This window comes from Pogoniulus pusillus, chromosome 26 (assembly GCF_015220805.1).
Source record: "Pogoniulus pusillus isolate bPogPus1 chromosome 26, bPogPus1.pri, whole genome shotgun sequence".
Classification (NCBI taxonomy): domain Eukaryota; kingdom Metazoa; phylum Chordata; class Aves; order Piciformes; family Lybiidae; genus Pogoniulus; species Pogoniulus pusillus.
In genome coordinates this window covers 16,055,123-16,082,001 of record NC_087289.1, presented here as the reverse complement: position 1 = coordinate 16,082,001, position 26,879 = coordinate 16,055,123, and the positions used below count along the sequence as shown (strand labels likewise).

The window sequence follows — 26,879 nt, the reverse complement described above, 5'->3', positions numbered from 1 at the left end:
CACAATATAAAAATCACAAATATAAAGCTTCACAAATACAAAGCTTCATTCAATTTCCAGCTTGGCTGAGTCTAGTCTGGGTCATTTTCCAAAGTGGGTAACACCCAAACCATCACAAACAGCCCCACACTTCGTGAAGCACTGTGTATCAGGTACTCACCTGCTGAAACTGTGCTGGGATTGGTTTTGCATAGGGCACTTTTTTCTGTGGCACTTTCTTTTGGTCCTTTTGCATGACTTCCTCCATTCCCCAATCCAATCCTGGGATTGTCATTTCAATGTCATGGGACTCATCCTTCCCTTTAGCACCAGGGAGACAAACAGTCAGAACAATGCAGGTTTACAGAGAAATCCTTTTGCTCTCTTTATGGCTTATTTAGCAAAAGAGATCAAGAGGTTTTCAACAACTTTTATCTCTACATGGGAAATACACACAAAACAGAACTTCAGGGGAAAAAAAGTGTCTCTGCTAATAAAATATGCAAAAGGAAGGAAAGAGAAGTTGCAGAGTATCTGGATGGCTCAGGAAAACAGTTCCCTGTAGCTACAACTTACCCATCTGCTCCTGCTCCATGGCTATCTTTAATTGTTCAGGTATCCCCATCCCAGGAATAACTGCTAGGCTGTTGGGTTCAAGATCATCTGGCAAAACCAAAAAGGAATATTTACACCTGAAACGTTTTTCTTTATCATTTTATCCCTTTGGGTTCTAGCATGCTTTTACCATTGGTACAATTATGTATTTCACAACCAGTGGGTCACTCTGTAATTTCATACATGAATTACAGGAGATTAAAGTAATTGTAAATGCAGCTGGATCGTTTTTTTCTGGTCCAAAAAGTCAGAAATCCTGTTCTTTCAGGAAAGTTACTAAATGGGTAGGGCAAAAGCTCAGAAAAGGAAATAACTCACACCCATTAAACACAGAATCATAGAATCAACCAGGATGGAAGAGACCTCCAAGATCATCCAGTCCAACCTAGCACCCAGCCCTAGCCAGTCAACCAGACCATGGCACCGAGTGCCTCATCCAGGTTTTGCTTGAACACCTCCAGGGATGGCGACTCCACCACCTCCCTGGGCAGCCCATTCCAATGCCAATCACTCTCTCTGCCAACAACTTCCTCCTAACATCCAGCCTAGACCTCCCCTGGCACAACTTGAGACTGTGTCCCCTTGTTCTGTTGCTGCTTGCCTGGCAGCAGAGACCAACCCCACCTGGCTACAACCTCCCCTGAGGTAGCTGTAGACAGCAATGTGATCACCCCTGAGCCTTCTCTTCTGCAGGCTGCACACCCCCAGCTCCCTCAGCCTCTCCTCATAGGGTTTGTGTTCCAGGCCCCTCACCAGCTTTGTTGCCCTTCTCTGGACACCTTCCAGCACCTCAACATCTCTCTTGAATTGAGGAGCCCAGAACTGGATACAGCACTCAAGGTGTGGCCTGACCAGTGCTGAGTACAGGGGCAGAATAACCTCCCTTGTCCTACTGGCCACACTGTTCCTGATGCAGCCCAGGATGCCATTGGCTCTCTTAGCCACCGGGGCACACTGCTGGCTCATCTTCAGCTACTCTCTACCAGTACCCCCAGGTCCTTTTCTGCCTGGCTGCTCTCAGCCACTCCGTGCCCAGCCTGTAGTGCTGCTTGGCATCGTTGCAGCCAAAGTACAGAACCCTGCACTTGGCCTTGTTCAATCTCATCCCATTGGCCTCTGCCCACCCATCCAGCCTGGCAAGGGCCCTCTGCAGGGCTCTCCTACCCTCCAACAGATCCACACCTGCTCCTAGCTTGGTCTCATCTGCAAGCTTACTGATGCTGGACTCAAACCCCTCATCCAGATCATCAGTAAAGATATTGAACAGGACTGGGCCCAGCACTGATCCTTGGGGAACTCCACTAGTGACAGCTGCCAACTGCATGTGGCACCATTCACCACCACTCTCTGGGCCTGGCCTTCCAGACAGTTCTTGACCCATATCAGAGTCCAACTGTCCAAGCCAGGAGCTACCATCTGTGCCAGGAGCTTGTTGAGGCAGATGGTGTCAAAGGCTTTGCTGAAGTCCAGGTAGACTACATCCACAGCCTGCCCCAGATTCACCAGGCAGGTAACCTGATCATAAAAGGAGATCAGGTTGGTCAGGAAGGACCTGCCCTTCCTAAATCCATGCTGGCTGGGCCTGATCCCTTGGCCATCCTGTAGGTGCTTAATGAATATTTTTGTCATAACAAATCTGTATACTTGAACATTTCAACTGGCTTCGAGTGCTGCATTTAGCTAAGCAGTCCAAACACAAAAGAAGAAGTATACATATGAAGAAAGAGATGCAGCCTCAGAGATTAAAAGGTTGCCAAGGCACGTCACAAAGAGCTGGGCAGCCCTGAGCAATCCAAAATTACCAAAGTAACCCCTTCAGAGGTAAGGTTTCAAAATTTTAGTCAAATTCAATAATCTGAAAGATTTCCCTGCTGCTTTTCAGGAGTGGGGGATGTCTTAAAGTCACGTGACATTTTCAGGAGGAAAAGTAGACAAAATACTGCCAGAGGGAAATCCAAACCTTCCTGGAATTGACAGAGCAGGTCTTACCTCCTGGAGCTGTGGAAAGAAAAGAAAACTCAGAGTTGGAATGGTAGCTGCTGGTAACATGGACAGTACAATCATCTTCAGGAAAAAATATCTGCCTAGGCAGTCCCCAGTGCTGTAATATTATTTCAGTGTCTTTTCCAGAAGCTGCACTCTAGTGTCAGCTAACAACTTAGGCTGCTTCCTGACCCCAGCCCTTTTTCTTCCAAATTGAGGGAAGTTACCTTACCATATTCCACACCATCCTCTGACATCCCTGGCAGCAGATTCAAGTTGTAACGATCTCTCATTTTATCTCCAGGTCGATTTCTAGTCCAAAACTTACTGTCAAAAGGAAGTTAGATGATCTCAATAAATGGTCAAGAGTGCTAGCTACTTTCAGTCTAATGAGTTCTGCCATTTTTAGTATGCTATCTTGATTATAGAACCATTCAGTTGTTCATTAAGCCAGTTCAGCACCTGAACATTGTTTAAAAATCAAAATGAACTGTGTGGTTACAGTTCAGGAGATGCTTTGAAGTGTTGAGAGGTGTAAGTACAAGACATCAACATCAGATCCCAAAGAGATACATTTCATAGAATCATAGAATCAACCAGGTTGGAAGAGACCTCCAAGATCATCCAGTCCAACCTAGCACCCAGCCCTAGCCAGTCAACTACACCATGGCACTAAGTGCCTCATCCAGGCTTTGCTTGAACTCCTCCAGGCACAGTGCCTCCACCACCTCCCTGGGCAGCCCATTCCAATGGGAAATCACTCTCTCTGTGAAGTTCATTCTGAAGACCTCTTGGTCAGTTCAAATACAATCTCCCAATACAACTAAACTTAGAATGATAGAATCAGTCAGGGTTGGAAGGGACCACAAAGATCATCTAGATCCAACTGCCCTGCCATGGGCAGGGAGACTCTACCCTAGAGCAGGCTGCCCACAGCCTCATCCAGCCTGGTCTTAAACACCTCCAGGGATGGGGCCTTGACCACCTCCCCAGGAAACCCATTCCAGGCTCTCACCACTCTCATGCTGAACAACTTCTTCCTCACATCCAGCCTGAACCTACCCATCTCCAGCTGTGCTCCATTCCCCTTAGTCCTGTCACTCCCTGATATCCAGAAAAGTCCTACCCCAGCATTTTTGTAGCTCCCTTCAGACTTGTCAATACACATATCCACACAAAAATTAACTGTGTTTGTAAAATGTTCCATGTCTACAGTATGTTCAACCCAAGAACCCCAAACTCTGTGACTCCAAACTCATTTGCAAAAAAGACAAGACATGACCAGCAGATAATCTGCAGGAAAAAGTACAGTGAAGAAAAATATCTCTTCAGCAAGAAATTATTTTTTATCCCCCAATTTTTTCAGGAGATTTCAAAGCTCAGACTAACCCAAAATCTTAGGGTATTTTTAGGCATCCTTAGATGAAGGACATGAGGTCAGACTCTACCTTTTGATGTAAAATGTGTCAGTGCCTTCCCATTTAGCTAAGTTTTTTTCCTGACTGCTTTGACCACTGGTTGTCTATCAGAATCATAGAATCAAACAGATTGGAAAAGACCTCCAAGATCATCCAGCCCAACCTAGCACCCAGCCCTAGCCAATCAACCAGACCATGGCACTAAGTGCCTCATCCAGGCTTTGCTTGAACACCTCCAGGGACGGCGACTCCACCACCTCCCTGGGCAGCCCATTCCAATGCCAAGCACTCTCTCTGCCAACAACTTCCTCCTAACATCCAGCCTAGACCTCCCCTGGCACAACTTGAGACTGTGTCCCATTGTTCTGTTGCTGCTGGTCTGGCAGAACCAACCCCACCTGGCTACAACCTCCCTTCAGGTAGTTGTAGAAAGCAATGAGGTCACAGCCTCTCCTGGCAGGTTTTGTGTTCCAGGCCCCTCACCAGCTTTGTCACCCTTCTCTGGACACATTCCAGTATCTCAACATCTCTCTTGAATTGAGGAGCCCACAAGTGGACACAGCACTCAAGGTGTGGCCTGAGCAGTGCTGAGTACAGCGGAAGAATAACCTCCCTTGTCCTACTGGCCACACTGTTCCTGATGCAGCCCAGGATGCCATTGGCTCTCTTGGCCACCTGGGCACACTGCTGGCTCATCTTCAGCTACTATCTACCAGTACCCCCAGGTCCCTCTCTGCCTGGCTGCTCTCCAGCCACTCTGTCCCCAGCCTTGGTGTTGCTGTGGCCAGAAGCATCCCAAGCTCTTCTTTGCTCCCTGATGCCAGGCACCTTTACTTTTCAGATGTACACACATTCCCTTGAATCTTTCCATTCAAAATTTGAAAATACCTGGTGTGATCGTTGGAGCCTGAACAGAGAATGTGACCAAGTGGGTGCCAGGCCAGACTCCAGATCATTCCCTCATGGGCCATTTCCATTCCACCAACCTCCTTCTCAACCCTGATGCATCAAAAGAAACCATAAAACAAAAATCAGTCATCACACAGCTGACAATCTGCTACAGACACAATGCAAAACTTTGGCTATTTAGTTGCTGCCCTACCCATTTTGCTGCTGTATTTGTTAGCTGACCTGATTGTTTCCACTCAGTCTTGGGAATTCAACTGTGGAGGAATTTTTAACTGTGTTTTTAGAAACAGAGGTATACAGAAAACCCATGCTCTAAACATGCATGTTAAATGCTGATTGTGCTGGTTTGAGGCTAATTGGAATATTTTACTGAGAGAAATGAAATCCTTAGCTGTGAGAAGAAAGGAAGAACAACAGTAACCTCTATCACTCATTTTTCTGCTGAGAAAGGCAACTGGTCCAAATATAGCTAAAACACTCACTGCTCACACTGCTCACTTCTCTCAGCTCTGTCCCCTCCTTCTCTCTGGTGGGTCTGTGTGGTTGCCTCTGCCTTAACTCTTTAATTCAACCTAACTTTTTTTATCTCTAACCTCCTTGTTGTCTTTTTGACATCTTATCTCAGATCTCTCTAGATTTATCACATAAGATATACTAGGACTGGTCTGGTTATTTCTGAAGAGAGGGAAAGAGGGAGTGGGGGAGGAGGTTTGGGTTGGGAGCCCTCTTGGCAGTCTGATTGTTTTGGGAGAGGTATTGTGCTTCTGTATTACTTTTAACTTGTATATAACTGTAAATATTGTGTATATATCACAGGCTCACAGGATGTTAGGGGTTGGAAGGGACCAAAGGAGATCAGACCATCGAGTCCAGTCCCCCTGCCAGAGCAGGACAATCCTATCTAACACAGATCACAGAGGAACAGAGAAGGAGACTCCACAACCTCTCTGGGGAGCCTGTGCCAGTGCTCTGGGACCCTTACAGTAAAGAAGTTCTCCCTTGTGTTGAGATGGAAACTCTTCTGCTGCAACTTACACCCATTGCTCCTTGTCCTATCCCAGGGAGCAGTGAGCAGAGCCTGTCCCCCAATTTTGGTCAGCCCTCAGATACTTATAACATGTATCAAATCCCCTCTAAGTCTTCTCTTCTCCAGACTAAAAAGTCTCAAGTCTCTCAGCCTCTCCTCATAAGGCAGTGCCCTCCAGTCCCCTAATCATCCTTGTAGCCCTCCACTGGACTCTCTCCAGCAGATCCCTGTCCCTCTTAAACTGGGGAGCCCAAAACTGAACACAGTATTCCAGATGAGGTCTCAGCAGGGCAGAGTAGAGGGGGAGGAGAACCTCCCTTGATCTGCTGGACACACTCTTCCTAATACACCCCAGGATCCCATTGGCCTTCCTGGCCACAAGGGCACATTGCTGTGCCATGGGTAACTTGTTAGCCACCAGGACCCCCAGGTCCCTCTCCACAGGATATATATGCTTGTAAATTATGCTAAGCTGTAAACATAGCTTCATTCCTTAACTTTCAGCTGAGTCTAGTCTGGGTGATTTTCTTAAGTGTGTGTGGGGCTGGGTAACTCCCAAACCATCACACTGACACAAAGGTGAAAAGCACATATTATGTTTAGTGTAATAGCTTGCTTATCTGTCCAATATTCTTCCAACATGCTGATGAAAATGCCACATACCCAACATGCCAGAACAACAAAGAGCCATCAGATCCTCCACTGGCAAACAGCCCTTCATGAACAGGATGCCAGGCCACAGCTGAAACACAAAGTTAGGCACAATCAGATTGTGCAATGCTAGAATTTCTAATGAGTGGAAACCAGGATCTCAAGGATATTAAATTTTAATCCAAACTTATTCATAAAAATCCACATCATATACCAAACTCTGACCTGTGGCCTCCTTCTTATGACCCCTGAAGACCTGAAGTTCTTCTTTCAGATTACGAATGTCAAAGAGCTTACAGAGATGGTCACGAGAAGCTGTCAGTAACCAGTTGCCATTTAGATTCAGTTTCACCTCCATCACTGTGTTCTTATGAGCATGTCTGCAAACAGAGAAAGACAGACTATTTGTCCAAATACTGTTTTCTCAGACAGATTAAAATGTGCTCATTTACCAGCCCCAAATACTCAGGTCAATAACAAAATAGTTCAGGCCACTAAACCAGGGCACTGTGGCTTTCTGCATAAAGGCCCTATACCTTCATGATGTTCTTTTGTACCTTCAGAGCAACTGACAGTGCTCACTGAGACAGTAGTTAGTTACTATGCACATTTCTACTGCAGCATAAAAAACTTATCATGTGCCAGATGAAACATCTCATTTACATTTCCATATCTCAACTCTGTTTTCCAAATGAGAACTGTGTGACTAGGAGATCTATGGAGAAGGACAAAGTAACCTTGGATAGGGAAGACTAAAATCACAATTATTCACAAATATAGACTTGACTTCATCTGACTTGTAGACTTCCTGGCACAGCTAAAGCATTAGCTTTTATATTTGAAGCAATTGTGTGCAACTGAAAGGATGGGAGGCAAAAAGCTAATAAAGGAATTAAGAAAATGATGTATTTTATGAAGTTATTTTATACTTCAGCAAATCAATATCTGTGAGCAAGAACTTACAGTGTGGCAAGGCTCTGGCCAGTCTTTGGATCCCAGAACTTGATGGGCTGTTGGCTATCTTTACTCCCTGATACAACTAATCCCTTTGTTGGATGCCAATCCACACATTTCACATCTGCTCCATGTCCTGTTAGGAAGAGAAAAATTGCTCATTTTGAGATTTCACAGACACAACAGCATTAAAGGATGTACACCTTACAACTGAAATGTAATGAAAAAAACACCCCAGAGCACAGGTCACATAACAGAAAACTGAACTAAATAAAACCCATTCTGTGTTATTTAGGTTGTGTTTCTTCCCACTAATTACTGGGAGCATCTTCTTGTGTTACAACCTCAAACCAAGTTCACTTCACCAATAAAAAAGCTCTGAGAAAGGTTTCTGCTCAAACTGCACTCCTCTAGGCTGTCTTTGGCCCATACACTACTACACAATGTTTTCAATGGAACATTGAGGAAGCATTTGTATGGAGGTGGGAAAAGAAAATAACACTGTGACCCTTCACTTTGTGAAACAGTGTAAAAATCAAAGGCAAATACATATTTGCTCCTATCCTATCACTGTTACCCTTTTGCTGTCCTGTCAGAAAATAAGTAACAAAATTAAATTATGGATCTGAAAATTAAGTTAGCAAACAATGAAAAGAAATCTTAGGAGATGCAACCTCTGAGAAGGTCAGAGGGATCCACAGAATCAGGGGCTGGAAGTGACCTGGAAAGCTCATCCAGTCCAACCCCCCTGCCAGAGCAGGATCACCTATACCAGATCACATAGGAGTGCATCCAGGCTGGTTTTGAATATCTCCAGAGAGACTCCACAATGCCTCTGGGCAGCCTGTTTCAGTGCTCTGTCACCCTCATGGGGGAAAAAAAAAAGCCTCCCCATGTTTACATGAAATTTCCTATGCCTCAACTTCCACCCATTGCCCCTTGTCCTGTCATTGAGCATCACCAAGCAGAGCCTGGCTCCAGCCTCCTGGCGCTCACCCTTTACATTGGGTGAGTCACTGACATTGAGGAGGTCACCTTTCAGTCTCTTTTCCAAGCTAAAGAGCCCCAGCTCCCTCAGTCTCTCTTCATAAGAGATCTGCCCCCTGCAGGCTTCTCTAACACTCAAGAGTAAGGAGAGAAAAACATGATTTCATTTAATTTTAAACAGATGACAGACCTTGACAGAAAATCAGCGCTGCTCAGATGAGCTACAATGTGTCAAGAAGAAATGCCTGCTCCTGCTACACAACTAAATGAGGTTTCTGAGCTAACTATGGAGATTCAGAGAGGAAATAACAAACGATAATTTCTTTCTCCAATCTCTCTCCATGCCAGGCTACTTCAAGGGAAAGCAAATAGTAACAATCAATGCCAGAAAATGAGGCAGCATGTAGTAACTAAAGAAAAGAGCAAGGTGAGAAAGAAAAGGCTGCTTGCAACATAAAGGCACTGAAATTATAAAGTGGTATTGAAGAATGGTAATATGTGCCAAAAAAGACAAAGGTTTTCTAGCAAAGCCAGCCAGTTTGCACAGGGACTGCTCTGCTACATGGTAAAACATGTAACTTAACAGCACAAGCTGTCTTAATATATGGCTCAGCTTGACATGACATTAAAAATGACTATCAGTTAAAAGGTTCCTAAGCCCTCAAATTACAATTACCAGTAAGTCTCTATCTTGAAATAAAAGCAGAATGTTAACACATAGAACACTGTCTCCATCAAATGAGCACAACTTTCCTCCTCTCCAGAGGAAAGGACAGAAAGGAAAAAGATTTTCAACCCCAGAAGAACTAAATACAGCTTTGGTAAGCACATGAACCACTTTAGGGATTGATTGAAAGTGGATGAAGAAACCCAAATCTCCTCTCCTATTATAGCAGGTAAAATTGCCCTTGCAATGTGCATGGTTTCAGGAAGGAGCAGCATCCCCTAAGACTACAAATGTGCTTAGATGCAACTGCTCTGGATGCAGAAAGAAATGAAAGGCTTCTTTGTTTGGATGTGCCCCAACTACATTTCTTTCAGCAAAAGCAGGAGGCTGAACACTGAGCAAATCTTGCTTCTGACTGCCTATATGGGAGGAATGATGTGGCCAGCAGTAAGAGAAAGTGCTTCTCCTCATTCATGGAACCCAGCTCACGCTTGCAAATCTTCAGCTGCTGATACTCTGTAGTTACTTGGTATCCTGCAGCCCCCAGAGAAAGACTGGATTTTAATTCAAGGGTGACAATAGGCCTTTCTAGAGAAACAGAGCATTACAGTTAATAACTGGTTAAACTGCATGAAAATGTATTCAGACTGAAATACTTGAGCCCTACTGTAAGTATGAAAAGAACAAAGCCCGGCAAAAATAAGACAACAAAAAGCAACAAACCAAAATCCACACAAACTACCTGAGCCTTGATGCTTCTGAAATATAGGCAACAGGAAAAGCACTGAGAGACAAAGGGTCTGGTCACTAAGATTGCACTAGGAAAATGAGTTATGCTGGTGAAAGATGACCTCTGGATTGACAAAGCCTGATTTAGGCTTTCCTTTCCAGACCTACTCTAAGTTAAACGAGTCCTAACATGTACCCTGAAGGGGAAAAAAAAAGCTTAGAGTGGGCAGTCCAGTTCAAGTTCAAGAGCCACACTCTTTAATAGAGCAACTGAAGCAGCCATCCTCTAGAAGTCTTCAAAAGGGAGTGACAGAGCAGCACTGAACTAATGGGCTTCTCAGAAGCCAGGTTTGATAGTCACCACCCACTAGCCCCAGACCACAAACCTGAATGGCAGTAAATGATGCCAGGAGCCTCAGAACTTGTGATCAGAGCATATAAGATACTAGGTACTTATCAGTAGGCTTTTGACCAACAACAGCACTTTACAATTGCCCACAGTGATAAGAAGAAACTTATAATTGATATCTATACTTATAGTGGTTAAGTTTTAAAGTAAGTGGCACGTCCCCCAGAAAACAGTCTTTCAACCAGTGTGCTCTGGACTACAGCAACAGTAGAGGAAAACAAGGACCTCCCTTTGTGGTCTAATCAAAATGATCTCTTCTGGACCTGCACTAAATGGAATTTAGCTAGAAGCTCCTAATGGAGCAAAGCTTTCTGGAAAGAAAATAAACTCTTTCCTACAACAAATATGCTTGAAATAAACTAGTCAAGGAACATGCTAACTCAGAAAACTACAGAAGATAACCAAGACAACTACACATTGCCTAATCAGACTTATTCCTTTCCCCTCCCCCTCTTTCTTTTTTAATTGGAGCAATTTACAGTGTATATTGCTTTTCTTTCTGCTGATAGATGTGCCTACTATTATCTGCAACAAGACAGATGGTGCAGAAAATACATTTAAAACAAAACTCCAGACAAAGATAAGCTTTGGAGATTTTTACTTTGAAGCCATTCTCAGTTCCAGCCTAAAATTTGGGAAACAGACTGCACTCTGGTGCACAATCTCTGGCACCAAGCACCACACTCAGAAAACCTTAATTCACCCAAATCCCTGTAGTTTATGTTCCTTACTTGCTGACTCTAAACAGCTTTTGCTGAGCAACTTCAACAAACACAGATAGGTCTCCGACCTAGGAGAGCCAGGATGGGAACTGCTTTTACATTCCTTACTTGCTGACTCTAAACAGCTTTTGCTGAGCAACTTCAACAATCACAGATAGGTCTCTGACCTAGGAGAGCCAGGATGGGAACTGCTTTTACATTCCTTACTTGCTGACTCTAAACAGCTTTTGCTGAGCAACTTCAACAATCACAGATAGGTCTCTGACCTAGGAGAGCCAGGATGGGAACTGCTTTTACATTCCTTACTTGCTGACTCTAAACAGCTTTTGCTGAGCAACTTCAACAATCACAGATAGGTCTCTGACCTAGGAGAGCCAGGATGGGAACTGCTTTTACATTCCTTACTTGCTGACTCTAAACAGCTTTTGCTGAGCAACTTCAACAATCATAGATAGGTCTCTGACCTAGGAGAGCCAGGATGGGAACTGCTCTGAACAACACTTGCACTCTTTCTATCCCCTGACCCCCTGTTTGTAAAAGGCACAGACATTGTATAATTTCCCTGTCTTGTAGGGATACTTCATGGAAAAATGAACTGCAATGTGTGAATTGTTCAGCAGTCATGGCAATGGAATGTCAATAAACAAAGTGAAATGGAAAACTGAAAGTAAAGCTTGGTGATAAGCTGACCTTATTTAAAGTCATGAGCTAATGTCTGAGCATAAAATAATACAGTAATGTGTAGGTTTTAGTTACAACTGTTTCTAGCCTTCTAAAAATACCTGCAGAAAAACAATCTAAACCCAAACATATGTAGATTCTTTAGGTTCAGACACAAAAGTGCTTCTCTAGTAACAGTTTCCATATACATAATACAATGCTGAACTGAAAAATCCATTAACTAAAATATTGACTGCTAATGCTTCAATTTATTTGAAGGGTTGCTATGCAAGAGACACTGAATAGAAATACTGGTTGGGGAAAAGGCATAACAAGCTATAAGACAATTATGTGTAATAGCCTTTGATCAAATTCAACATGTCACAAGTCTGGAAAAGCACACAGAAATCAAGGATTTGATGCAACTCTCTCCTCTAGTTTCTGCGTATGTGGCTTGGTGAATTTAATATACAGTGTAGAAAACTTGGTTTGGAGCATTGTCTGTAACATCTATGTATTTTATAAGTCAACTGTGTATAAGCTACTAGTTGGGTTTTTTTAATGTGTGTATATTTACACACACATAGATAAGATTTATGGCTGCAATTTCCTGAAGGAATGGGCCCCATTTTGAAGGCACATGCATTGGAAATAGGATTTTATAGATGATTTTATAGGATTCCTAAATGCTTCTCAGCAATTATTTGGATTAATACACACATAGTGAGATGGCACTCCCAGAGTACCATCTTCTGTTAGCATCCATGTTCCAAATAAAATGGGTATTTGTAACTATGTATTTTAAAGAATGAACAGAACTATTTAACTCCTAACTGAATGTTTCTCATTTGAAGAAACCTGCTTGCTTAGGGTTTTGGTTTTGTTGCTCTCTTTTGAAGGCACACAGCTATCCTAGGCTGCTTTAAATGGGGATGTTAATAGAGCTGTGTATCCTTCATTTGAAGTGGTCACACTAGATGCTGTCTGACCACCACACATTCACCCTTCTGTAACATGTAACTCTGTAACAACAGAATGCCCCTCGGAAGAGCAGGCTTTCCGTACAGTACAATTTCCAAGGGACCTGCAAAGAGACAGCAGGTCTTAGTATCATTCAAGCTAAGACTCTCCACCCCCAGAAGGGGCAGGGGGCAAGACCTGTGAAAGCCTGCCAATCAAAGATAACAGAAAACAGCCATGCTAGCAGAAAGACCTTCTAGCTTTTATACTTAATTCCCTTAGATGTTGTTAGTTGCATCCAGTCTAGTAGACAAATTGGATTATTTTGCCCATTCCATTTTTATGGAAGGATTTTAACATGCTGATGATTGCCCATTCCTCTACACATCCTCTGCTTCTATGTAGAGCTCCCCTGGGAACTGAATGCCATAAGAACTTAGGCAGTTTTGGCAGCACTGATCAGGTGAGCAGTAAGGGCAAGAATGTATTTAATACATATCACATTATGTGAACTACACTCCTCTTGAAAGCTGTCCTACAAGACTTCACTTCCTATTCTCCACTCCAAGAACAAATACCAGAGGGATACTCCATCTATGGATGCACTGCATGCTTTTTCTTTTAGGATAATGTGGGAAGCTGGGAATAAGAAACTAAGGGAAAAGCTCACCTTAGTCTTCAGGGGATTAAAAACAATGCCTCTCACTATACTTTCAGAACTCTGTCCCATAAACTCAACCCTTATTTTCCTCTATTTGCTCACATTATAGCTTTCTGCTAGTTTGTTAAATACAGCATCTAGAGTGACCATTGGGAGTTTTAATCTACCTACAGGGCATGTCTCTCAGAGCATCAGTAGTCCTCTAAACCAGCAGTAAAATGGGGTATAATTAAGCCTCATCTACAAATATCCTTTCCCCCCCCCCCCAGTTCTGTAATAATACTAAGTTCTCTTTGCAGGCAAAGGCTCTCAAAACAGGAGTTTGCTTTTAGCATCTGTGAAATCAGAGAGCTAAAAAAGAATATCAAACCAGTAAGCACTAATGAAATTGGTGTGGGTAAACAAATAAGCTTTCCCAAGACTTCTCAGAACAGATTAAGCAGGCTCCAAATTTTGTTTCTGCTAATTTGTACGTGCTACTCCCATCCAGACTTAAGCCACTCAGTGAACAGCCTGAGTTATACTAAAATCCTTTAACAACAGCAAAGAAAAAAAAAGGTTTGAACTTAGTGCTAGTTGCAGCTTCCAGAGTGCGTAACAGAAAAGGCACTGAAGAGAACTGTGAGAAAATGCTATCATGCAGGTAACTACTACTAACAGCACACAGTGATCTGAATTCTTTATATAAGTAGCCTGAAAGCCATGGAAAAGGTCTTCTGGAAGGGCTTAGAGCAGAGGGGCAAGAAATCCACTTGGGTCTGTGTATGTGGTAACTGGGTGATGCAGGGTTCAGTCTTTAACGAATGGGACTACTCCCACGTCAAACAAAGTGAAGCTTCATTGAGTTAAAGGCAGAATGCTGAGCAACTTCCAAAGCTGCTTCAAACAGAAACAGCTGGAAAAGATCTGCTGTTTCAGATTTTTTTTTGCCTTAGGTCTTTCTTTTCTCAGTCACAGCCCATGTTCATGCTAGAGTCCATAAACTGTTCCTTTTAGACATACTTGCTTTTTCATAACTCTTCAATTTATTTTTAGCATTATCACTGCCTACACTCAATTAGGTTATATCCTGTATGAGTTGCATAACACACAGAGACAGAACTAGTTCTACAGCACGTTGTGCAACAGCACAGTAAAGGGATCAGGATCTGTAACATGGGAAGAGCTGTTCAACATTTCCTTATATGTGAGAATTACATGAAAAACCAATTCAGCATGTTTCACAATTTCTAGTCAGAAATCATACAGAAGCACAGAATCAGTCAGGGATGGAAGGGACCACAAGGATCATCTAGTTCCAACCCCCCCGCCATGGGCAGGGACACATCTTACATCAATTTAGCATCTCACCCCAAAATTCAGCATCTCACCCCAAAATTTAGCATCTCACCTCAATTTACATCTTGCCTCCATTTTATATCTCACCCCAAAATTTAGCATCTAATCTCCATTTGATAGCTTACCCCAAAACTTAGCATCCTACTTCAATTTACATCTTGCCTCCATTTTATATCTCACCCCAAAATTTAGCATCTAATCTCCATTTGATAGCTTACCCCAAAACTTAGCATCCTACTTCAATTTACATCTTGCCTCCATTTTATATCTCACCCCAAAATTTAGCATCTAATCTCCATTTGATAGCTTACCCCAAAACTTAGCATCCTACTTCAATTTACATCTTGCCTCCATTTTATATCTCACCCCAAAATTTAGCACTTATCTCCATTTGATAGCTTACCCCAAAACTTAGCATCCTACTTCAATTTACATCTTGCCTCCATTTTATATCTCACCCCAAAATTTAGCATCTTATCTCCATTTGATAGCTTATCCCAAAACTTAGCATCCTACTTCAATTTACATCTTATCTCCATTTTATATCTCACCCTAAAATTTAGCATCTAATCTCCATTTGATAGCTTACCCCAAAATTTAGCATCTTATCCCAAAAATTAGCATCCCACCCCGACATTTGGCCTCTTATCTCCATATCTGGACTGATCACAGGTGATTATTAGCTGAAAGTTATTTTACTATGTAAAAAATATTATTATCCACTCATTTTCTTAATCAGTGTCCAGGATTTTCTAATTTACCATCGATTTTGTGTGCTTCAAGCTCTAAGTATAACATTATCTGTCACAGAGAGGTTACCTATGTGATGAGGCTTTAAAACACAGCATAATGCTTAGTGCAATACAGTATTCATTATTTCTAAGTAAGAACTCATCACTAATCTTAACTAGAAAGCCATCAGGAAGCCCAGAGCTGCCTCAAGAAGAATGACAGGAGAAACTGGACAGCAAGCATAAAGGGGAAGATGCATCACATTGAAACTGTCCAACAGCACCACATGTGTATTAGTGCTTGGCAGTAAGGGCAGCTGAATTCAAGGACAAAAGCAGGTTTTCATCACTTATGAAAAGCAGATGGGATTCTGCTTTGCACTTAAGCAGTTATCCACTGAAATCCTCATGGCATATTAGTGGTAATTCCTTTGCAGGTATTCATCAGAGAATTATGAGGGGGGGTTTAACTGCCAAAGGTAGAACAATATCCATCCTTTTGCTGTTCACATTATTTTGCAGAGTAGCTGGGGCTAGATGTTCTTATCTGTTCAAAAATTAGCCTGCATACGTGGAAAGCAGCAACACACTTGCTTTTCATTGACAAAAAAAGTATTTATTTACCATGGTATTTACATTTAGTAGTATTAGAAATAAATATTGTACAGGAGATGTTAAAAATGAAAAGCAATTGTAAGAAAAATTATCATGCTTTGTATCATGAACAGCTGACAGGAGCCAAAAATACCTCTCCCTCAGAGGGAAACTGTCCTACAATTTGCTATTGCTTGTTTTCAGCAATGTTCCTTTCAAGTATTTGGTATTAGTCACTAGATCTGCAAGAGCCTGAGCTGCACTATTAAGTGTCTACTGGTTTATGCCATCAGATAGGACTGATCTCTACTCCACTGTGGCACAGCAATTACTACATGATGTTATGTAGAAAGAGGAAGAGTACAGCTCTGTCCAGGAATGGAACAACTGTTGGTCCTCCAAGAGAAGAAAAAAAATATGCCATTGGCAAAAATCACTGAATTTCTTATTCTTCAATCAATGGTCTACAGTTCACAGTATCACCAAGGTTGGAAGAGACCTCACAGATTATCAAGTCCAACCCTTTACCACAGAGTTCAAGGCTAGACCATGGCACCAAGTGCCACGTCCAATCTTGCCTTGAACAGCTCCAGGGACAGTGACTCCACCACCTCCCCAGGCAGCCCATTCCAGTGTCCAAGGACTCTCTCAGAGTTCCCAGATTCATGACTTTATATGTAGGTACAGAATCACTTTGCTGGGTAGCATAGGGTTGGCTTTTTTGAAAACAACTCCCAAAACATCCTTCAAAAGTATGAACTTTCACACTAACATGTTCCTGGTCAAGTCTTCCATACAAACCAACTAAGTGCTATGGAGTCTGCTCACAGCCTGTACCATGGGCTTGTCTTTTAAAAACAAACAAACCAAACCCACCACCAACAAAATCTGATTAGAACAGCAACTGATTTGATGCCTTACTACGACCTAACCACTGTCTACTCGGGACATTTTATGACTTGAGAAGGAAGTGAGGCATGTCTTACAAACTGGTGCCAGAAGCTGTGATGTAATTTTAAGATGCAATGATCCCAGAGCTGCTTTAAGTGAGGTTTTTCCACACATATATTGAAAGTATTGACTGCTGTGTTCACCTGCTGCCATCAAGGTGTCAAAATCCTCAGCTCTTTCACCTGCAGATATCTGTTAAGCCTACACCTGTTGCACTCACATGAAGCCATCACTAATCAAAGCCAGAGGTTGGTAGTTTTGCTGAATGCTACAGTAAGTAATGGAAAAAGGAGATGTCAAAACCATGGTACTGCTTTAGACATATTCAGACATATCTAGACACAGGATGAGAGAAAATGGCCTCCAGTTGCACCAAAGAAGTTTTAAGGTGGACATTAGAAGAAATTTCCTCATTGAAAGGGTTCTCAAAGGTTAGAACAGGCTGCCCAGGGAAGTGGTTGAATCCCCATCCCTGGAGATGTTTAAAAGATGCAGAGATGAGGTGAGGAGGGATGTGGTTTAGCACTAGACTTGGTAGAGTTAGATACAGTTGGACTTGATGACCTTGAAGGTGTTTTCCAACCAAAACTCATCTATGAGTCTTTATTTTTTTGTAACTTGTATCAGGTTTATTAGCTTCATCTTAAAATTGAGCAGGGCACTTTAATGAGATGAGAGGAAAAGGAAATGAAAGCAGGGACACACTGCAGAACTTAGCATCAGCTTGCCTCAAGGTCTGTGCTCTGACTATAGTTTGAGTCAAAGTTGTAAGCAGTACAGTTGGCATACTTAGCTCCCAATTAACAAGCAGCTAAGAGTAACCATCATTGATAATTTTTAATACCTATTTCCTTTAACATGTTTATTAAAGTTCTGCTGGTAATTACGGCTGTTGTAAGAGAAAAACAGAGTCCAAATACCTAGTTCAGAGGTTAATCTAAACATCTCAGTCTCAAACCACTGTCTTGCCAGATGAGCAGATAACACTCTCAGCAAGATGCTAAAACAAGTTTTAACAAACCTTTACAAAAATCTACACCAAGAACAACATGAAGTCTTTCATATAACTTGATATGCCCTTACTCCTAAGTGAACCCAGAGTCTTTTAATAGAAGCATCTACCTCAGGACTCCAAAGACCTTTCAGTCAACTTGCTCTTCCTTCAGAAGGAACAGGTTTCAGTGTTCCATGGTTAAGACTACAGGGCAGGATTCTATCTTTTTGCACTCCACTGAGAGAAGAGGCACTATAAACTCTCTTCTCTACCAGACACATAAATTACTTTTAAAGACAGCCATGTTCAGCTGGCCAGTAACTGAAGAACACTGCTTGTCCAGTCTGCTTCTCACTAACAGATGAGATGACTGCAGAAAAGCTCTTTTCCTTCTTGTCCACCAAAAACCTACAAATTCATGTAAGGTACTTTTGATAGGCAGTTTTCTTTGACCAAGTGGCAGATGCCATGAGGCAGATGCAAGAAGAGAAGAATCCTGGAAATGTCATCCTGGTTCCCAAAGCACTCAACAAAGAGTCACAACAGAACTGAGCAGGGATGTGTGCAGATCGAATTAGTGTTTAACTGGCATCACATAAACTTGTTATCATTAAAAAAAATAAACATCTTATTTCTCTGATTCAAAGACAAATGCTGCATGAGCACCTGCTCTCAGTAGTAAGTGACCCCTGGCCCAGGGTGGGGTGGAGTGGCAAACCAAGCTTTCTACAGGCTCTAGGGCAAGATTTGTGCAAGTCAATAATCCAGACAATTACCAAAGATATGAGATCCAAGAAGGAACATGCAGGTAAGAGACTACTGAACTTGCTCTCTGTATTTTACAGTACCACCAAGACTTGAGCAAGTTGGGAAGCAGCAAGTTTACCAAAGGAAGCTGCTGGCAGAAAGCTGAGCATGTAATACTGGCCAAAGCTACAAAGCACTACTTGTTCTATATTGAGGTGAAGCTGACTAGACAAGAGAATTTTCATCTCAAGCACAAATGACAATTTTCAAGCAACTGAAATACAGAAGGGCTTTAAATTATGAGACAGAAACACACAATGAGCACAGTAACATGAACTAAAACATTAAAAACTCAGCATGTAACATCACATGACAACTCAGGAACATGCCTAAGCTAGTGGTGATGTCAGGGCTAATAGAAAAAAAAAGATCAAAAAAAAGGAATTAAAATGCAAGAACAAAACAATTATTTGAGTAGTGTTGTGGAAACAGAAATGATACCTTCCATGGAATTTTTGAATCAAGCTGCAAAGAAAAGATGAGCTCAGGCAAGAGACAGAAACAAGGAATGCTTTATCACAGTCTTACTTCAACTTTCTGCACCATCAGTGCTCTTATTTTCTCATGCTTTCCTATATCACAACCACATCTGGGGACTCAAGTCCTCTTTCTTGCCACCTACTAATTCCAAAGTTGAAGAAAGTATTTTCTTCTTTCAGATTTAAAGACAATACTGAAGTCTCTAAGTAGGGAAACCCAAACACTCTTTTATTTCTGTTTCAATTTTAAAACTAGGCTCCCTATCAAGCAATTGCTTTGTAGAGTGTGGCTGTGTCAGTTACCTATGAAGCTCTGTAAATGCCATGCATCCCCATGTATCATTTTAAATTCCACAAGCACATCAATGGACCAAATAGTAAAGTTCTTCATACATGATTGAACAGACGGGGAAAAAATGAGTGTTCAAAACTTACCAGGGATTTTGTGCAATAAAAACCTAACAAAGAAAGGGAAAGATGTCAACAGGAAGAAATGGGATAAAGCAATCCATAAAGTAGACAGATCTATCAAAATCAGGGGAAAGAAACAGAGAGAACATAGAAGACAACATACATGGTTATGAGAAGAAAGGCAAAGGAGCCCCTTTAAGTGGGGTTCCTGAAAAAAGTGCTGGTAACAATTAACAGAAAATGCTGTTCTCAGATTCATTGACTAGCATCAAGCAGATAGGAATGAGTGGCATTTGATTTCAAGTGCAGGGTAAACAAAACACAGTTTCTTCTTCATGGGAAAAAAAAGGAAAGGTAAAAGGTATGAATCAGGTTTCCCATGACAACGCACATTAGGACTGTTCTTTCAAGATCAAAAGAAAGGACACAAGAATTAAACTGATTCCTCTACATATTATGGACAGACTGAATACCTCTTTGAACCCTTCCTGAAATGACCAGCTGAATTTTTTCACCGCTGACTTGAAAGGAATAAACAAATCAGACAAGGTGGGAATATTGTAGGAACGTTTAAGTGTGGTGTTTCCCTCTGTGGTGCAGTCTATGACTGCATTTGTGTTTAATCTCGTGGTATATGCACTCAGGAGCACATTACAAATTTCCAAAAGAAGCATCAAGTAATGCTGAAGAGGCTTGCAGGAAAATATCCTGCCTACTGCAATTGTGACTGCAGTGTTATGGTCTCATTATGCTGAAGTTTCATGGAAGAAAGCGTTGATTAGAACAGGAAAATGTTCTTCCTAGAAGCAGAAAAGCGTTCCTTTGAAATGACACATCTATACCTGGAGCAAAAACCTGATGGATGTTATCACATAATGCTCCACATTGGCAGCAGAAACATTGGCTATGATTTCAAAATGCCAATTTTCCAAATTCACCATTTCCCAACTAAAAGACAGGCAGAGCCTTTGTTAGCAAAAAACTTTGCCCTCTCAGGGAAAAAAAGAGAATAGGAAATACACTAAAAGCCAAGAGACATGGACAAAAGAATTAATACAGAGAAATGTCCATCTAATCATAAATACATACACAGTAAAAAAAACCCCAAGCAACCCAGACCATCTCTTCAGCAATGCTGAAAAAAAGAAACTTCAATGATATTGCCTGAAGTATTTTAGCTCAGACATCTTTGTTACAAGATTAGGGCAAGAGCAGCAGTATTAATATCTGAGATTTTAATTATTACTGTCCTGGAAATAAAAGTTACTGATGGGACTTATCTTTTTCTGAGGTTTGGAACATTTGATATATGAAAACAGCACGGCAGAAACCTGCTAAAATTCCATCCCATGAACTTCTGGAGCTGTATAAACAATGTGGGTTCAAACCACCAAAAAAGAAAATGTCAGCTAAGCAATTTAAAATAAAATTAAAAAGACAAGAACTGGCTAACAGGCAGATGTGCCTCAGAAAAAAAAAAGCTCTTTCCTAACAATCTTTAGATTTCTCTCAGTGCTTTCTGGAGCAGCTTTTAAAAGTTTTAACTCTTACACATGCACCAAAAGAAATGCAGTCTCAGAAACGCACAAACCAGTCCAGATAATAACAATGAACTGGGTTCATATATGAAAGTTCATAGAGGAGAGAGTGGCTCAAAAGCAGTGCTTTTGGGAAAATGGCTACATTGACAAAAGTAATAGGAAGAACAAAGCAAGTGGGTTAAGGCACAGACAGCAAAGGGAAGAGTTGTCAGTAGTAAAACGTTGCTATCCTGACCCTGGAGTTGATCTGTGCTCCTCAATCAGAACACATTTTACAATGCTGTCTGCACTGTGTTAAGCAGAGGGATGGAAAACTACATTACGTATCTTCAGGAAGCTGAACTTTAGAAAAACCTTCTGTAAAATTGCTAAGAAATTGAGTCAGTGACTGTGGGGGAGGTATAAAAGTCACCACTTGCACAAATAAACCTCCATTCATAGTTCTGTCCAAATACTAAGAGAGACACACACACAAGAAAACCCCAAACTGAAAAGACTGAAAGACAGCATTGTTTCTGTATCAGAAAAGCCTACATAAGAGCATGCCACTGCTACTGAAGTAACCCAGCAAGCAAACTGGTAAAAGTGTACTTGTTGGCAAAACAATGCAAGGTACCACTTCTGCCAAATGTACGGTCTGGGTTTTAACCTCTGGTTAATATAGCAACCCTGCATTGGAGTGCAAAGTGCATTTTTAACTTCAAAAAAAAAAAAAAAAGAGGAAGCTTTAACAGGTATAATCCCATGTCAACAGTTTATTTTCAGTGCAAGTGAAAATACAGTTAGTGCTTTGGTACACAGCATACACCTTCATTAGACTAATCTCACCTGTGAATCATGCGCTGCCACAAGATGCAGTTTTATGAGCGCCTATGTGTTGTGAGCGTGATCAGCTGCAACATAAGCACTACACTGGAGCAGCAAGGTGACAAACACCTGGCTTTAAGAATCCCAGATTCTTCACCTACTGGAGACTGGGCACTAAGCATCAGCAGTATCCTGATCTCCTCTAGACTGCACATCAATGTGCCTTTGCATCAATGCTTCCTCCACAGGAAATACTAGGGGCTTTAAGCTGTTTTACACGGTATCTACGGTGAGATGGAAGAGGCATGACAGATACATTCTATGGCAAAATAGCTTTGCTGCTTTGCTCCCATTATTCCTGCTAGCACAGAACAAGTGAAGTTTCACAACAGTTAGTGTAGTTTTTAAAGAAAAGCCTAATTTACCTACCTCTCATGCACTTTTATGAAGTCTTTTCTGCTATTGCATGAACAAAGATAAACTCTGTCCTGTGAGGAATAGATTACCTAAAAGATTAGTGCAATTTACCCCCTTTCACTGCAGGTAGTTTATTCAGACTGATTGCAAACTAGAACTATTGCACAGTACTTGGCCAGCAGAATATGCTACCTGAATCACCATGGTTACCAGAGATATCCCATTCACAGTATCTGCATCAGAGTCATGGGCTGGGATAAACTAAGCTTGAATGCTCCTTTCCATGAAAGGGTGGCATAGAGTAGACTTGTCAGGATAAATATTCTGATAGTCTTTGTGTATAGTAAATGCTACATTTCCTGAGGTTTTTAAATAGAGCACTTCAAATTAAAACTCAAACTGTAATTAAAATTCCTTGCATTGTTCATTTCAAATACCACTACTGAAACAAGTTTGTTAGATACTTGTGATAATTGCTGCTTCTAGGTAGCTTTCAGGAAAACTTCTCTCATGTCTATTCCTGACTTGCACTTCAACATCTTGCCAAAGAGTTAAACAGCTTACTCAAATACCAGCATTCTTTTGGAACAGAACTTTAGTTAATAAAACATTGTACAATGGGTTAAAAGTAACTTCTAGAACACAAACCCTATGAGGAGAGGCTGACAGAATTAGGGGTGTCTAGCCTGGAGGGTCAGGGAAGACCTCATTCCTGTCTACAACTACCTGAAGGGACATTGTAGCCAGGTGGGGGTTGGTCTCTTCTCCCAGGCAACCAGCAATAGAACAAGGGGACACAGTCTCAAGTTGTGCTGGGGAAAGTATAGGCTGGATGTTAGGAGGAAGTTGTTGCCAGAGAGAGTGATTGGCATTGGAATGGGCTGCCCAGGGAGGTGGGGGAGTCACCATCCCTGGAGGTGTCAAAGAAAAGCCTGGATGAGACATTTAGTGCCATGGTCTGGTTGACTGGCTAGGGCTGGGTGCTAGGTTGGACTGGATGATACTGGAGGTCTCTTCCAACCTGGTTGATTCTATGATTCTAGCAAATTATTTTGTACTTAGTATCTTCTTTGAATGTCAGTAAACTATAGCTTGCTACATGTTACATCTTATGACAGAGTTCTGCAGAAACTAATTCAAGTTCAAGCACTGTGCACAACACAGGCTTAATTGCCAGCATTTCCATCCAGATTTACTAAGAATAGACATCTTCCTCAAGGTGAAACTGTGGACTGAGACATACAGAGCAAGTGCTCTTAGGGAGAAAAGACTGAATAATCCTTGAAGAGTTCTGTGATGCAGGAAGGAGAAAATGGTAAAGCAGGAGAGAAGCACGCAGCATGTGATAAAGCCTTTGAGCAAGCAGGATGAGTTTTTCCAGACAGGAAGCAGCAGTTTTCTCCCTACAAAAATGGCCAGCAGGATCACACCTGCTACTTAGGGCTGCCACCAGTTGTGTTACAGCATGAATGCAGAAATTCTGAAGTTTAATAGTAGCATTACAATTTCTGATTGCACTTTTAATAAAAGCTCTGCTTGAAACTGTCAAATGCAATACATACTATAGAAATGACAGCTCTAACATGCTTATGTAGGTGATATGAATGATCTTTTTTTCCCCCTCCATTCTTTTGGAAGCAAAGGGTATTCCTGATAAGCTGGCAAGCGTGTGAAAATGACAACCTACCTTTGCCCAAAGATCTCTGAAACACAACTGCAGAATACAAATCAATTACACTTAATAAAAGAATCATCTGAGTGAATTTAGCATTTTACATTCCTGGGTTTAATACCATATGCTTATTTCCAAGATTCTGGAGAATAGGGACTTCCAAAAGGAGAATGGTGATCAATGGCAATCAACATTATCAATACTCCTAAGTTGTAGAAAACTAGTCAAGATTTTGGAGAGTGGATGTACTGCCAATATATGTATACATTAATTTTAAGTAGGTGGAGTTCCTGCTAGGGAAGTAACAAAGACTCACTGCTGTTTGAGGATAGAAGAAATTGACTGAAGATGTTACATCTTATGACAGAGGTCTACAGAAACTAATGCAAGTTCAAGCATTGTGCACAACACAGACTTCACTGCCAACATTTCCATCCAGACTTACTAAGAGGAGGCATCTTCCTCATAACTGATTCATAATTCCTTCATAATTGACTGAAGAATAAAGAAAGATTTGTAGGGAAAAAGAGTTAACTACATTATTTGACCTAAAATAAGCAAGTTTCTGTGACCTTGGTGTGGAATTTAAAAAACAGAAATTCCAACTCTTCTCTTGTTATCAGATGGGCTAAATAAAAACATTACTTCTGCCTACAAATTATGCATGGATAGAAGAGCAGAACACAAAGAAAAAACAGGGTTCTTCTTGACCAGGCACTAACAGCAAACAGTAATACACCAGACTACAACAAGCTGCAGACCTAGTCAACTTGCAGAGTTAGCAAGGGTCAGCTTGCTAGCAGTTTAGAGATATTGTAGCTATGCTGCAAGTGTGCTTAATAGCTGTCCAGGTAGCATTTGCTGTGTGTAACTGTTTCTTGCTACTAATTCATTGCAATTCAGGAGGTGGAATTTTGTCTACACACTTAGAAGTGTTATCATTCCTTTCTAAACTCAGCTGTAACAAAAACACCTGAACAAATCAAGCATGGATTTCAAGTGCTTGATAAATAGTAGGTATCAAACAAAACAATCTTTAGGGTTTTTTAAATCTTGAACGTAACTGTCATCTTAATATTTAACGTTGTTCAGTCTCCTGTTAATTATCATTAATACATTTTGGTCAGGCAAGACTTGGGATAGGTAAGGACACAAACAATGAAACAAAGTATGCAGACCAGCTTTTGCTTGAATCTCCATAACTTGAGTAAAGGCTGATGTTTACAAATACACCACAGCTCCTTTAAGGGCTTAGAGATGTGATCTAGAGCAATGTAGCTTCAAGAAGAGCACTGATAAAGCAGAAGGACAAACCTAGGGTGCTTCAGTTTAAGAAGTACTGTGGTTGCCTAAATTACTTTCTTCTTTTAAAGTAACAACTTTCAATCTATTTCAATTGCCCATGTGGCCTTAGAGCTTTACAACACTACCTGCATAATCTCTTTCAGGACTGCCTCATTTTGGAACAAAGGCGGCAGAGTAGTAAATTCATAAAGTGTGCCACTGGATACCACTATAAAGCTGTATATACTCAGGGTGGCTGACTGTAATCTGCATCTATAACAGTATGTATAAGAATATCTATATGTAGAGGCATCTTTTTCACCTGTTACTGTGTTACAAGGAGCTCTGAAGAGGCTGACAGCATGCTATTAGGTCTTCCACCTTAAAACAAGATTTCATTGCTTATGGGAGTTAAAAGCCAGTAATGATTGAGTAAAATATTAGTCACTATGAAATGACCAAATATTTGTTACATATGAAAAAAAAATCTACTAACCACTAAGAAGTGTTCTCAGTCTTAAGAGAGAGTGTGTATTTCCTCAAGGATGTTAAAAGCTGGAAGAATCATTAACTAAAAAGTGGGGTTTATTTAATAGTCTTTTGAAGGTCAGTTCCTTAGGTCATACATGCTGGTAGACAATTGAAGGGTACTACAAATGATTTTTGCTCCTTTGTTCCCCCTTTAGACAAAACTGAGGAATTCAGTATCACAGGATATGTCAGATTGGAAGGAACCTCAGAAGTCTCCTGTTCAGTCTCCTGCTAAAAACTACTAAGGGAGACCAGTTTTATTTTTCAAATATCCAAGGAGAGAGAGTGTGCAGTATCTAAAATTAAACAAATCTCACACTCTTCTACTACACTAGCAAGAGAACAGTTAAAAACCCACACACACCTGAAAATAAGATTTTCCATCTCACCAGTAAAAATGGCATTTCAAATGTGCTTTCCACCAGAGAAGATAAACTGTTTTCTTTTGCAGAACTTGAACTTTACCATAATATTCATTGTTCTAATGGTAACATACCTGGAACATCAAATGAGTTTGAACTGAAACTTCTGGGGATTCCCATGAGACTTGCATTTAAGAGAGGAGTTACTTACCTGTGAATACCATTTAAACATCAATTGGTGCTATGATTCTCCAAATGTAAGACTCATGAAAATTCTCTTTTCAGAGGAAAATGTTGTACTTTCATCTGAAAGTCTATGCTCCAGCTCAGGATAAGTTTTTCCCCTTTCTCCCATGGAAAGCTATGAAGGGGGAAATCAGCTCTTCATTAAATTGAAAGAAGATACTCAAGGATTTTTTAATCCTTATGTTTGTTATTCATAAAGCCAGGAAGAACCTCAGGCTTTGATGAAAAACTAGTTCTCAATAAGAATTAGGTCGGCCTTGTGTTAAGCAAGTAAGATTGTTCTAAGTTTTGCTATGCAAATTTTCAATCTGAGGACAGGGAATACTTAGCAGAGCTACTCCTTTCTTAACACAGAGAAAAGGAAAGTAGAAGATGACCATCTT

The 26,879-nt window shown here is 41.2% G+C and overlaps 1 protein-coding gene across 5 annotated transcripts in view; it reads right to left on the bottom strand.

Moving 5' to 3' along the window:
• The window catches only part of WDR33 (WD repeat domain 33), a 77,137-nt gene that overhangs the window by 19,572 nt on the left and 30,686 nt on the right, over nucleotides 1-26,879 (bottom strand). The window contains exons 8-15 of one of the 5 annotated variants that reach the window (XM_064165258.1): nucleotides 7,546-7,672; nucleotides 6,808-6,962; nucleotides 6,595-6,673; nucleotides 4,884-4,994; nucleotides 2,810-2,904; nucleotides 2,584-2,592; nucleotides 556-642; nucleotides 161-300 (exon numbers count right to left, since the gene is read on the bottom strand). In XM_064165258.1, the coding sequence (XP_064021328.1) occupies nucleotides 161-300; nucleotides 556-642; nucleotides 2,584-2,592; nucleotides 2,810-2,904; nucleotides 4,884-4,994; nucleotides 6,595-6,673; nucleotides 6,808-6,962; nucleotides 7,546-7,672 (803 nt within the window). Of the gene's footprint in view, nucleotides 1-160; nucleotides 301-555; nucleotides 643-2,429; nucleotides 2,593-2,809; nucleotides 2,905-4,883; nucleotides 4,995-6,594; nucleotides 6,674-6,807; nucleotides 6,963-7,545; nucleotides 7,673-12,663; nucleotides 12,795-23,275; nucleotides 23,805-26,879 lie in introns of those variants that run through there. The other 4 variants (XM_064165254.1, XM_064165255.1, XM_064165257.1 and 1 more) reach the window with 4 other exon arrangements.